Source organism: Strix aluco, chromosome 3 (genome assembly GCF_031877795.1).
Source record: "Strix aluco isolate bStrAlu1 chromosome 3, bStrAlu1.hap1, whole genome shotgun sequence".
NCBI classification, from domain to species: domain Eukaryota; kingdom Metazoa; phylum Chordata; class Aves; order Strigiformes; family Strigidae; genus Strix; species Strix aluco.
In genome coordinates this window covers 30,083,337-30,096,661 of record NC_133933.1, presented here as the reverse complement: position 1 = coordinate 30,096,661, position 13,325 = coordinate 30,083,337, and the positions used below count along the sequence as shown (strand labels likewise).

The following is a 13,325-nucleotide window of genomic DNA, read 5'->3' as shown; positions in this document are numbered from 1 at the left end:
TCCTGTGGAAGGATGGGCACCAGCAATGTGGGTGTGAATCTCAAAAGGAAGGGCAGGGACAGGGCAGGAGATGGGCATCAAGGAATGATGTAGGGATATTGCAAGGTGGGAAATCTACCTGCAGCAAGCCTGAGATGTCACCACTCCGTCGTTTGGGTGGGGTGGGGGTGACAAATTCTAGCCCTGGCTCCTTCACGACATCACTAACGCACACCTTGTAAAACCACTCCATCTTGCTGGCATTGCTAGAGACATGAAGTGTCATTTCACAGCTTGAGATGGAGGAAGGGCATTGTCCCAGCTTTATGCTACCTCTCCCAGGAAAGGCAACTTGCTTTACCGACTGTCTTGTAGCCTCTGTGAAAGCGCTTGGCTGGCAGTCCAAGGCATCAATTCTTCTTTTCATTGAAGGAAGAGAAAAACACCTATAAGGAAGCTTAATTATCTCAGAGAACAAGCATGTGCTTTTAGCATTAAGTTTAACAAGAGAGCTCAGTGCTGTACAGAAATAATAGAAGGAGGTCCACAGAGTTAGCACTAAAGATCTAGGTTTTGTCAGGTTGCTGCACTGGAAGTTAGGAGAGCTCTCTCCTCCACTTTTCACACCAAGGGCCACACACAGTCTATTTCTTCACCATCCTTCCAGACACACACACCTCCCCAGCATCATCTGGAGATTAAGAGCTATAAACCCCACTCTCTGTGCACCATATAGCAAAGCATGGTAGAGGCAAAGAGAAGTATCTTCTGCCCTATTCCAAGGTCCTCTTGCTGCTCTCCAGCCTCTAGGGTGAGTAGTGCCAACCTGAGACACAATATTTGCTGAAGCAGTCAGGTGTGGTTACCCACCCACATAAACTAACTAGATTCAAACTGTTTGTAAAGGTACTTCTCCTGGAGAAGGAAAAAAAAACAAACCAAGTGATGAATGTAAAAGTAATAATGAAGAAAATGTGCACAACTATATAAACTGATATGCTGAGCTTTCACCCATGTGTACTGAACAAATATTTCATTACTATCATTTTCTAAATAACTGAAACAGCCCTGGTTTTGGAACATTCTTCCCTATTATGCAGTTATACCATAGTAAAAGAAATGTTTGTTTCAGAAAGTTATTAATGAAAGTATTATTCCAATTACTTATGATTCATCAGCCACTACAGTTGTATTATCTGCTTTTATTATTTGTGGTAATGATGCATGACGTTTTAATAGCTCTCTAAAGCCAGAGAATATTATTTCAAGAGCAGAAATGACAAATTTCATCATGGGTTTCACAAGGCTGTGTTCTTTTTTTTTTCTTTTAACATAACTAAATAAAAATAATTTATCCTAGATTTGTTAAAAAATGGTGAATATATCACCAGTCAGGACTCATAAAAGTGCATCAACAAGTGGTTACCATGATTTATTTAAGACTGCATGACTGGGGAAAGAAACCCCACACAAACAATCGTTCATTTTCAGCTTAATCTCTCCCTTTTGTGTTTTCAACTGCACATATTTGCTTTCTCTTACTCTCCCCTGCTTTTGTTTTCACAGTCACCCATACAAATTGCTCCTAAGCCAAGGGCTAGGTGCTAAGCCTCAACTTGAAGTAGATTTTAATGGCAGTTATAAGTCCCTGGTAAACAAGGTTTTAAAAAAAAGTGGCAGAAGTTCCATTACTAAGTAGTGCTGCTAAGCACCATTGTAATTTTTCTGCTTTTATTTCTCATAACTATCACATTTTTTAAATTATGACAGCATCTTGTTTACCCAGAACGGCCTAGTAAATATACAGAATATATCAGCTAACACCATAGGTGCAGAGGACACATGTACTATGCAGTGACCAGGAAGAATGGTTCCTACAATCAGCTCCTTTGTGACAAAGCCACAGAAATGCAACAATTACTTTATACTCTTATTGCAAAATGTACTCTTGGAGTTACCTAATACCTTTGCATTAACTGCATAATTAATTCAAGCAATTTTCACATGACCACTATTAGAGAAGTCAGGCTAAAAAATCTACACATACTGGAAAAAGTCAGAGACTGAGGCTTAACAGACACCGCTTATCCATGACCTGTGGATAAAACAAAGTAGTTTGTCACTAACACCTTTCTTAAACTAGTATTTCATAAACAATAAAAGAAATTGTAAGCGTTTGTGGCAGGCTCCTGTTCTGTATTTGTACACCTTGCCCCACTCAGCTTCTAGGACACAACTGGCCCCTCAGATATCCAAAAATACAAGTGATAAACAACTAAGAGCAACACAAATAATATTCCAATAAATGAAGAGCCTTCTCAAGCAAGCAAGACTGATGTGAATTGCCACAGTGAGTAGGAAAAAAAGATGAATTTTAATTTCAACTTAAGATTTCAAATAGGCTACTGCAGAGATGAGGAAGAGAAAAAAAAAATTTGAAAATACAACAGGGAACAGTTAGAGATCCCATGTTCAACATTACTGAGAGATCTTTCCAGAATAAGAAGCCTGGCACTCCATACGTCTTCAAAGGAAGAAAAGTGGGCTTGTCTGTATGATTATCTGCACTCTGCTTTTCTCTAGTATAGTTAGTTGTATTGACTTAAGTGGAATTACGGCAGATATACAACAAGGTACCTAACATCACAGTTGGGGCTAATGTTCTTTTTAAAATAATGACTGCAATATTCAGTCGGCAATTAAAGAAACTCATTTCAGACGTGTAAACTATACACTTGACCTTTATTATTTGTAATGAATCAACTGGCTGTGCCAGTTAGAATACTTGCAAAGACTTGTTGAACACATTGGCTTGCAAGAAGTTTCAGTAATATGTAGTCACTTAGGTCCAGACTGAGGTTTACTGAGGCAGAATAACCTCAGACCCTTTGCCTTACATTCTACTGCCTACATTTTAGCATGAACAAAAATTCAAGGGTAGACATCTAAAGAGAATGAAGGATTATTTGATGCTAAGACTTGAGTAAAATTAGGAGGGAGACTATTCCAAATTCCAGGACACCAAAGAAACCTCAGGGTGGACATCTGATAATCACACAGTATTCCTATAGTATAGTGTCCATGTGAATGTCTGCCCCTCCCCTGTGCTAGTATGATCTACGTTATTTCTATATTTCCAATAGAAATCAGTTTTCCATTCTTGAGTGTGTCTCTACTGAACAGGTAAGCTCCTGCCTGTGGGAATGTCATCATCTCATGTGATAACAGTGCAGGCGCAGGCAAGAGTTGTTTATTTTGCAGAGAAACTAAGATTTATACAGGACAAAATTAACAGAGTACTGACTATATGGAGACCCCATGGAACCCATCAGTGGCTTACACCTCCAGCTACACAGGAAGATTAAGAATTATTCACAAGAGTCACAGCTGCTACCATGGCATTCACAGCAATAGGAGAAACAGAAGTGCCATGTTATATTGGCCATGTTGTCATTAACACCCTATCAAGACTTTCCCTAAGTTGCTGTTACACCAGGAAGACCCTGCTACTGGCCCAGTAGAAAGCTACAGGAAACTTGGGACAGTCTCTCCCCCTCGTGGTGAAAGCCCTAAAACCCTAAGTACTTTAAGGAGCCTTCTCTGCCTGGAGCTTTTCTCAAAACTTTGAGAGTCTACTTAAATCACAAGGTTTCATTTTCCTAATCTGTCTGCAGTGTTCCTTGTGGCATCTTACAGCTGTTCTGTCCATAAAACCAGTAACTCAAACATACATTTTAAACAGTTTGTAAAGCAAGATTGGGATCCCACTGAAAAAAAAATAGGCATAAATAAACTCAGAAAACAACTGTGTCAAGGATTCTCCAGAATTTCCTTCTGTACCGGCCTGGGTTTTACTCACCTCAGTTTTACACAAGTGAATAGTCCAAGATCCTACTAACATTAAGATCCTCAGAAGAACAGAAACTAAGCAAGAAAGTATTATTACTTTAATAATGTCATTATAAGACTTTGCTGAGATATGGAACACAACGCTGAAACTAGGTTACATGAAGTTTTTTGGACACCTGTTTCATTCCACTGTCGCAGGACACACTTCTCAGCACATGTCCCATATTCTGAGCTCCCATGCCTGCCACCAGGCTTCAGATTCCCAGGACAAGGGGGACAGACAGTGTTTGGCTCACACAGAGACAACATACCCACAAAGGCTAAAAACATTTCTTTACAGTCTCTCAGGGAAAGAAAACGTTACCTCAGCAAGTCGCGAATGCTTGTGAACGTTCTCTCCTTTCTGCACGCTTGGAGCAAGCTGTTGCAGTACACCTCGGCTGCTCGTGAGGGCACGGGTCAAGCGAGCAAACTTTCCCCAACCTTAAGAAAACGTGCAAGATTATACACATTACCAAAAAAAGCTGCAAGTGTACCACATAAAGCCTCTCATAACTAAAATTTTAAAATAAATAATTTAAACCAGAGCAATTTGCTTTAATACTGACCACAAGGGAGTATAATTTAACCAAGTACCAGATAAAAGCAAGTCACAAAATAGGTGTCAGGGTAGTAAAGTAATAAAACCCATGACTGCAGTGACTTTGTATTCAGTGGCTCTACAAGAGTGCTGTTACATGAACCGCATCTTTTGTATGGGTAAACGTCCACTTTACAATAATCTTCTATTAAATCCAATGGCCAGATCTGGATGTCACAGCACTGCAGAAGACACTCCAGACTAATCAAGATGTAAGACTAGAATAATGCACAACAAAAAATTACAGTTGCCTGTAACAGAAGTGAATCTGGCCTCAGATGTATCAAGCATAGATCTGGCATAAGCAGAGAAATACGCATAAGATAATAAAAAGCAGAGCAGACAAAGCAAAACAAAATCATTAATTTTATCCTCTCTAAACAAAATGGGGAAATATACACACAGATTTTCTCAAACTCTAATAAAACATTTAGCAGCTTCTGGCAGAGAAGTCATATGCTGAATTTTAATTCAGAATATTTTTTGCAGTTGTTTCAAATACCCCTCAAAATAGAAGACCTTGAATGACAGTCACAAGAGCTAGTTACAACTATAACCTTTATGAGCAGTACTTTGTCATAACTTAAAAGTCAGGCAGAGTATATACATCTGGATATTTCTGGTACTCTGAAAGGAAAGTATCAGTGCTTTTAGTCCCAGTCTTGAAAAATGCTAGCACCACCTGGGAACTGTTGAGCAGTCTCACTTCCTACTCCAGCTCTAGATGCTCAGCACTTTGCAGATTCAGTTCTTAATAAGAACCTGGTTCTGGAAAAAGTTCCCTCCACATTATGGTTTTATCACCAAAAGCAACTATACCACTAGCAGTGACTGTTTTTAAAGACCAGTCTGAAGGTTAGTCTGCAAGTGATCCGTGACAAGTACAGGAATATGGGTGGCGAAAAAACTGCCCAGTACTTTGAACATATCCTTGCTTGACATCTCACTTCGATGGAGTTTTCAGGAACATAATTGGTAATTTGAGAAGTAAGCACAAAAAATAAACAAATTACATGGATCTGGTATTGAACAAGATCTTCCAGGGCAGTCCTGAAGAGAGTTTAGCTTTTTCTCCTTTACAAATATGCAAAATGGTGCATTTATTAAAGGGAAGGACCAAATTCATCAGACCTCTCTAAAATCAAGAATAAAATTGACTATTTTCTTATGCCTTAAAAGATGTTTTAAAGCAAGTCTGTCACTAGTAATTTACTAGCCAAATTGAGTAGAATTAGCCAACACTTTCAGGCAGTATTCAGCAAGAAGTAGATTGAACTATTTTTATCCAGGAAGCCAGATCTTTCCTGATAAACTCATGTAAGATTAGCTACTGTGCTAAGGGACTATTTTTCAGAGAAATAAATCAACATGACAGAACCTCAAGTGAGGTCAGATCGTATCGGTTATAAGCCTTTCCCAAAGCACTTGATTTCTCACAATACATTTCCATGGAAGGTGGTAGGTTTTGGTGGTTTGGTTTTTTTTTTTTTTTAAAGATACATTTATAAAGAGTATACTTTCTCTACTGTACATGAAGAAATCCAACTACAACAGATAAGCTAAGGCTTGGAAGGCCTTACTACCTTCTGAGTAAAGCCAGTAGAGATTAAGAGAATGGATCAGGTGGGAGAAATCATTCATAATGGCTAATTTTCAGCTGATATAAATCGGACTAGCCTTTGTAAAGCCAACACAGCTACAGCGATTTACACCAACCTAAAACTTTGCTTTTGTGGATCTTACATGCCAGCACTACTACTTTTTCTTCCTGCTTTACAGGACCATGGGATAAGGCTATCGGGATCGGTATATTTTCAGTGCTATAAGTGCAGGCTGCCGAGGCCCGAGGGGGCTGCTCCGGGAGGACAGGAGCAATAGCTCCGTTTTCCAGCGGCGGGAGCCGGCGGTGCCCCGGTGCTGGCCATGGTGCTGAAGCGGAGGCCGCGCGGGCTGCAGCCCGACAGACCGGGCTGGTTTGCAAACAAAAAAAACGGGGGGGGGGGGGACACGACGACAGAGTTCGAGCTTCACATCGGAACTCGAAATCTGCCTCCCTTACCAGACACATGATGGTTTTAATGCCAGCTAACAGACAGCCCTTTTTACTAACTCAAAACAGACTGATGGATAGGGCATTTTCCTGGAAGATTCAAAATTTGGTTCAAAACCTGAGTACAAACTTTCAGTGTGTCTTTTCTTCCTGCCATACAGTCTTCTAAGAATTGAGCTATCCAGATATAAACAGACAGAGGAGGAAAAGGAAGAACCTCACCCGAGCTTTCTTCCACAAAAGCACTGCCAGACATCTCTTGTGGCATGATTTGCGGCTATGAATGCTGAGCACCTTTGGGCACCTCCCTCTCTTCCCAAGAGTCATCTCCTTTTGAAAGGTACAGCTTAACCCATTCCTCTGTTCTCAGCGTCTCCTATAAGCACCTCTCCTGCCCTATATGTTGCAAATCTCATTTCTGGGTGCCTAAATGTTATGTGAAAGAACTGTTCTGATGAACGTTACATCTCTCACCATATACTCCAAACTCTGATCTGAAAACAATGTAACTCTTATAAGCAAGAGACTGTGTCAAGAGACAGGGTTTTTTATCCTGGCTTTTTGAACCAGTGCTGATGGCAGTGAAAATGGCAGGCTGGGAGCACATACCCTAACCCTCCCTATACACTGGGTGCAGCACATGGGATCCCAGCTTGGAGTTGCACATGCAACTGTGTGATGACATGCCTAAAACCAGGTACTGAGTCTCTCTGAAAATGTCCCAGGTGTATGAATCTCATCTTTAGGACAGAACACTCTCCTCCTTACGCTGCCTATTTAGGAAAATAAAAATGTGGGAACTTTGAAGAATAATTAAAGTAAACCTGCAGAATGCAGCACAGGAAAAAGAAAATTAAAATGAGAAAGAATGCCGGTACTAATCCTATTGAATGATAACTCCTCCAATACTGCTTGAAAAGACAGCAGTACTTGTTGAATTTATTGCAATTTTTCCTCCAGAAGCCTAAGGACAGACACAGCCTACAGCAAGTCAGATACTTATCCAGTGAAGACAGGTCAAATAATGGACTTAAGCCACAGGAGAGTGGCTTAAACATTAAATTCTAAGGGTCATGGAGCTGATTACAGGAAGAAGATGGAGATTTCCAAAAAAATAAACTAGGTTTCAGAATATATTGATATTAGTCCTGCTAGGAGAGGGGAACCAAGTGATACCAGTTAGGAATTCTCTTTCAACACAAGCAGTTGATATAACCTTACATCTATTCTTTTCCTCTAGAAAGAGAAAATATAAATGCAATTGAAATCTAATGACCCTAGGTGATTCTCATATAGGCATATATATTCCTCAAATAGACAAGAGCTTGAATAGCAGAGAAGACAGCTTGGAATTCAGGAGTCAAACATGGTTCTGCTTGCCTGTGTCTCTGTCTTTGATTCTAATCCACTTTTATCATTGTTTGGTGGTCTCCTTTTTCAGCTCTGGAGAAAACATCATGCAGGGACAAAGCAATGAGATGGCACTGAAACATCTCCAGCTTCCAAAAGATAAAGAGCCTTCAAGATTAACAGCATTGACTTCAGCCGTCCAGTATTCCATGATGCCTTTTCAGTTTTCCACCATTTCATTGGAAAAAGCTGAATAGAAACTGCTTCTGAAAACACCCAAGAAGACAAGATGCCTACAACAGGGACAAAAACTGTCCCGAGCTTTGTTTCACAGGGAAACATGGCACTGAAATACACCTTTGTGATGTGATGTTCAACTCATCAAAACTTCTCTTTAAGGGATAAAGCTTCATTTATCAATGCTCTTAAGTTGAAAAAAATCAATTTTCTGTATTTTGAGGTAAGCATGATCTGTTGATACTCAATCCACAACAACATTTGGTAGTTATTTGTAGGTAGTTATTTGTTTCCTACCACTCTCCTCAATTTGATCATGATGACACATAAATTCAAACATTAGGCACTGTGGCAGTTACAGAACATTTGTTATCAAGTTGCTGATCCATAACTTACACAATCCCTAGAGTTAGAACAAGGAGCCATTGCCTACTAGAGAATCAGCTCGCTCAGTCACGAGTCTACTGTTCACACAGAACTGTGTAAAGGCGAGTAACTCGGGATTCTAGCAGTTCTTGCCTCCACTCAAACCACCTTTGTTTTCTTGCACATCAAAGATCCCTGCTTACATCCATCATGCCTCTCTGCAGTCTTAATGCTCCTTCCCTTTGAAACTTCATGACTAAAACGCTTATTTTTCCATCTGGTCTGGGAAAGCATACCAAAGTTTTTTAATATACTCACCACTTCCCTTTCATTTGTTCCTCTTTTTAAGAAAACATTTCATCTAGATGAAAGTAGAGTATAACTTAATCAAAATATTTCAAACACTGGCTCTGTTCATATAAATACATCTTTAAAAACAGAACAAAAAATTAGCAACAAAAAAAAAAAAAAACCAGAAACAAAAAGGAAAAAAGGAAACGCTTGGAGTTTTCCCTGAATTAAGATGAAGGAGGCAATCAAAATATTATTTTTGTGTAGCCCTGGTTGTGATGCAAAGGACAGCTTAGCTTCTGCAGAGGAGATTTTAACTGATGATTGCTACAAGGCACAGGAGGTTACAATAGCTAGGAGGCTAACAACCATTCTCCTATAGGATTCAGTGATGTTAAATTTGATCACCTCCTTGTATAAAAACAAAGTATCAAAAGCAAAAATCAGTATGCAAATCATAATTGCCAAACTTTTATAAAGCTGCGTAGATGTATCTGAATATGTTCACATTGTATTCGTACATGCACAACCTGTTCAGGCAAACTTCTTACTAGCTACTGAGAGTGCAGGCACAGATTCTATTTGTCTGCACAAATTATTGTTTTCATAAAGTGATGCATTCCAATTTATACACTATTCTCAAACATCTCATACTTGGTGTGTTAGATCTCAAACCTAAAAAGACATATACAGACAAAATGCATGAATTCCAAATATAACATATACTCTAAAATTCAGCTAAGAAGGTGACCTATCACTTCACAAGACAAATTTAGCTATGCTATAGCTTGATTTTGCCTACTTCTAGTCAAGTAACCTTATTTTTTCCTGATGCTTTAAAGGGGCAAGCATACAGGGAAGAGTGGAAAGAGGCGGTTTAAAAACATTACATCATCAACATCACTGACACACTATTTTTAAGTTGTTTTATTTAGAATGCACTATTTTTAAAGCTGCTGCATTTAAAAGCAAATTTATTAACCTCTATGGTAGTCATAAAATAAATATCTTCTAAATTATCTGAATCAACTAACAAAGATGTCCACTTAGAAGTCCACTTTTTACATGACTTTAGAAATATTTTTGTTTCATCTATTCCAATGTCTGATATTATTAATAAAAAAATTATTAAGAATGAAAAATGGCACTGGGACCTTCTGAGTCACCTTCAGATAAATATGCCTATGCATTTTTGTGCACAGGTCAAACACTTGTCATTAGAGCTCAACACTTTTCACTCAAGGAGTCACTACATCTGCAGCTGAACAATCATGCTTGAAATTGCCCACAGGTGATAGAAAACTAAGATACACAACAGCTAACCAGGTTTAGCCTGACAGATTAGTTGCTCTTTAAACTGATCGTGTTCTTGTACTAAATAACATTTTTCTCTACATAGACAGAGGCATTGCTTTTGAAAAACTGAAATACTTTATGCTATGCCACTCTGCAAATAGCACATATATTAATAACACACCTGCATTTGCAGGCAGCCTATTACATATTAAGTAGTCACATGTACAGGAAACTGATTTCACATATAAACACAGTAAAAGAAAAGTAGTTGACAAAAGCTGATTGAAGGTGAAAGAAGGAAAAAAATTAATTTAGCCACCAGTTTTCAGCTGTTTCAATTAAACAATAAATCTCTAAATTCACAGGTTTAGGTTTTCAGATTGGGAGTTTCTTTGATTTTAGAATATGAGAAACATTCTTACGAAAATTGTTATTCTTCAAAAGCATGCTACAAAATTCCTATGTAATGCTGTACACGGTGCAAAGAATATGCCCTCTTCACAGCTCAGGTCTGTAAAAGCAATGATTCTTAGAAGTTAATACAATTTTACCTTTTTTAGATCTTCCAAAAGAGTTTTTCCCTCCATGAATCCTAGAGCCCACTACAGACAATTATCTGACACTCCATACCTGCCTTTCTTCCCCACTCACAGTATACAATTGCACAGTGAGATCTAATATTAAAGATCTTGCATGTAAAGTTCTTTAATACTTTGACAAATCAGCTCTTCTTTTCCAAGAAATTACTCATCCTGCCATCAAGTGACTGATACAGTATCACCTCCTGAGTGCATATCACAAGAGTGCATATCACTGCCATATTAAGGATCTTCTGTGAAAGCAAAGAGAAAAGACACAGCTACCACCCCTGACTGAAAGTCCTGTTCATCAACTGACTAAATGAAGCAAGGGCCTTCACTCCCAGCAAATAAACAAGAGCCAGCTTTACTGCATCATGATGATTTATTTTGTTGTCAGTCCTCATCAGGACACAGTGAAGACCACTAGGCAGGGAAAAGAAAATACTGCAGACCCAACCTTTCCGACAAGATACATTTTTTTAGTTTTATTAAAGCAACGAAGAACCAAACAAATAGCATTAGAAAGAGAAAAAAATAGCCCACATAGCCTGGAAGAGGCTATGTTTGTCAAGGTTGTACTTCCTTTTTCATGGGAACAGGTGTTTCCACTTTGAGAAACTATGTCTTTAAAGAATAACATTTTGAGCATAAATGTAAATCAGTTCACCTTCACAGTAAGTTTCCTGTTTAATTTAATGCTACAAATATTATTAAATACTACAAAAATGCAAACAACGGGAGAACTTACGTCTTTTCTTAACCTAGAGGATACAAGTCTCTGCAATTCTCCATATGGGTATAAAAGGTCTATTTCTGACAGGATCTGAACCTGAGTGCAAGTTTATGCTGCTGTTGCAGGTGAGCTTGCTTCCAGGTTTTCAGGGTATAACTCAGCAAAGGGTTAACAGCAAAACACAGCAATGCTACTTTACTCACCAGGACAGTTTAAACCTGATTCAACTTAAGATGATGTCAATCTCTTCGCATATGTTAAAGGAAACTAGTCCAGAACTTTAACATAAGGAATCCCATAACAGTGGTAACATCAAGCCAGGCAGAACGAAATTATTCAGATCTTTGCTAGACTCAGACTGGGTTAATTCCTCAGTTTTTGCTTACAGTGTCACCCAAAATTTGTACAGGGCCCAAGACCCTTCAGTTCCCTCTGACATCAAAAAGGCTGTTTAGCAACAGTGTGACTCCTTGCAGGCTATGTTGGAGCACAGATTAATAATGAATTTATAAGGAAGAGCAGCACCTATTCACTAAGTAAACTCTGCTTCCTGAAGCACTTGGGGGTTTTGTTAGCAATGACCCTTTCCAGCACAGGCCAGAGCCAATTTGCTTAAGAAACCAGCAACCATTCCTTGCACAAATGCAGTCCTCAGTGGCAGAGCTACAAGCTATTTTAACATCTAATCCTTTGTCTTTGGTATGTAAAGGACTTCAGCTCTTTCAAGACCAGGGCAAATAAACAGAAGCAGCATAAATATATAATTGTGAAAAAGACAAACCTTTACATGAATCATCCTCAATGGGCTGCTTGAAAGCCGTTATGTCATTGAAAGTGCAAAGAAATAAAACCACTTTATCCTGCTCATTTCGAATTGGAGCAATTTTCACAAAGAACCAGACAGGTGTTCCTGGAAACAAACATATCAGAAAGTTGGTCAGTGGTAGGCAGAACAGCAAATGTGCTAGTTTAGATGTTTACACTTCAAAATCAGCCATCTGTAAATGTTACTTTAATGTTGGGTTTTTTGCAAACACCCATTAGGAGAAATGACAAAGCAACTAACACTCTTGTCAGCTAAGTTCTCTGCTCTGCCTCTGATTAGCTTTTTAATCTTCAGGAATCAGTTACTATTTCTGGGCTTCACCTACAAAGTGAATACTTTAACTTATGAAGTGCTTTGTGATCTCCTGAAAGAAGAGTCCCATATAGGTGCAAAGGGTGCACACTACAGAGCCTTGCTGGTTCTGTGCAGGACTTGAGAACAGGTCAACTTTGCCTAGACCATGACTATAATACAGAGTCTCAACTCAAGAGCACAACCAGTTCAGTAGACCGTATACCTCCCTGCAAACAGGGAGCAACATCCCCCAACTACATCAGCCTATGCACAGCTTCAAGAGCCAGGCTCTGGGAGCTCTGGTCTAGCCTGCAAATCCTCCCATGTAAGGGAAACCCTCTGCAAGCTGCCTTTCAGCTTGTCTTGTCCTGAGCCTACTCACAGTGTGAAGCAGGACTCCAGTGAACTGCAGAGAGAACAAGCCATCAGGACCAGACCACGGGGTGTGGATGGGAGTAGGTTGTACTACATAAAACTGTACTTTTCTAATTACTGCAGTAGATAAACTACTAATGAAAACTGCTTGAGAGATTAGAGCCTGCACATCACAGAAAAAGATGATCCCAGATAATGATCCTTCATCTATCCACACAGATCACCTTGAGGAGAGAAACTGTCAGTCAGCCCAGCCTTTCTATATTTCTGGCAGTTCTGCTGAGGCTGCTGAAGAGACCCTAATGATAGCAATGAAGTCCCATGTAACAAGACGGTGTCTACATTCTCATTTTACAGGAGTCACCACACTGATTTTAGTGATATTTAAGTATAAGCTGATTGGCGGGCTTAGAACAAAGCAGTTGGGTCCTGTATGTCATAACATGGCCTCCTTGAAG

General features: G+C 39.2%; 1 protein-coding gene across 1 annotated transcript in view; it reads right to left on the bottom strand.

Moving 5' to 3' along the window:
- The window catches only part of KCNH1 (potassium voltage-gated channel subfamily H member 1), a 184,610-nt gene that overhangs the window by 148,360 nt on the left and 22,925 nt on the right, over positions 1–13,325 (bottom strand). The window contains exons 4-5 of the mRNA XM_074817972.1: positions 12,154–12,282; positions 4,193–4,311 (exon numbers count right to left, since the gene is read on the bottom strand). Of these exons, the coding sequence (XP_074674073.1) occupies positions 4,193–4,311; positions 12,154–12,282 (248 nt within the window). The remainder of the gene's footprint in view (positions 1–4,192; positions 4,312–12,153; positions 12,283–13,325) is intronic.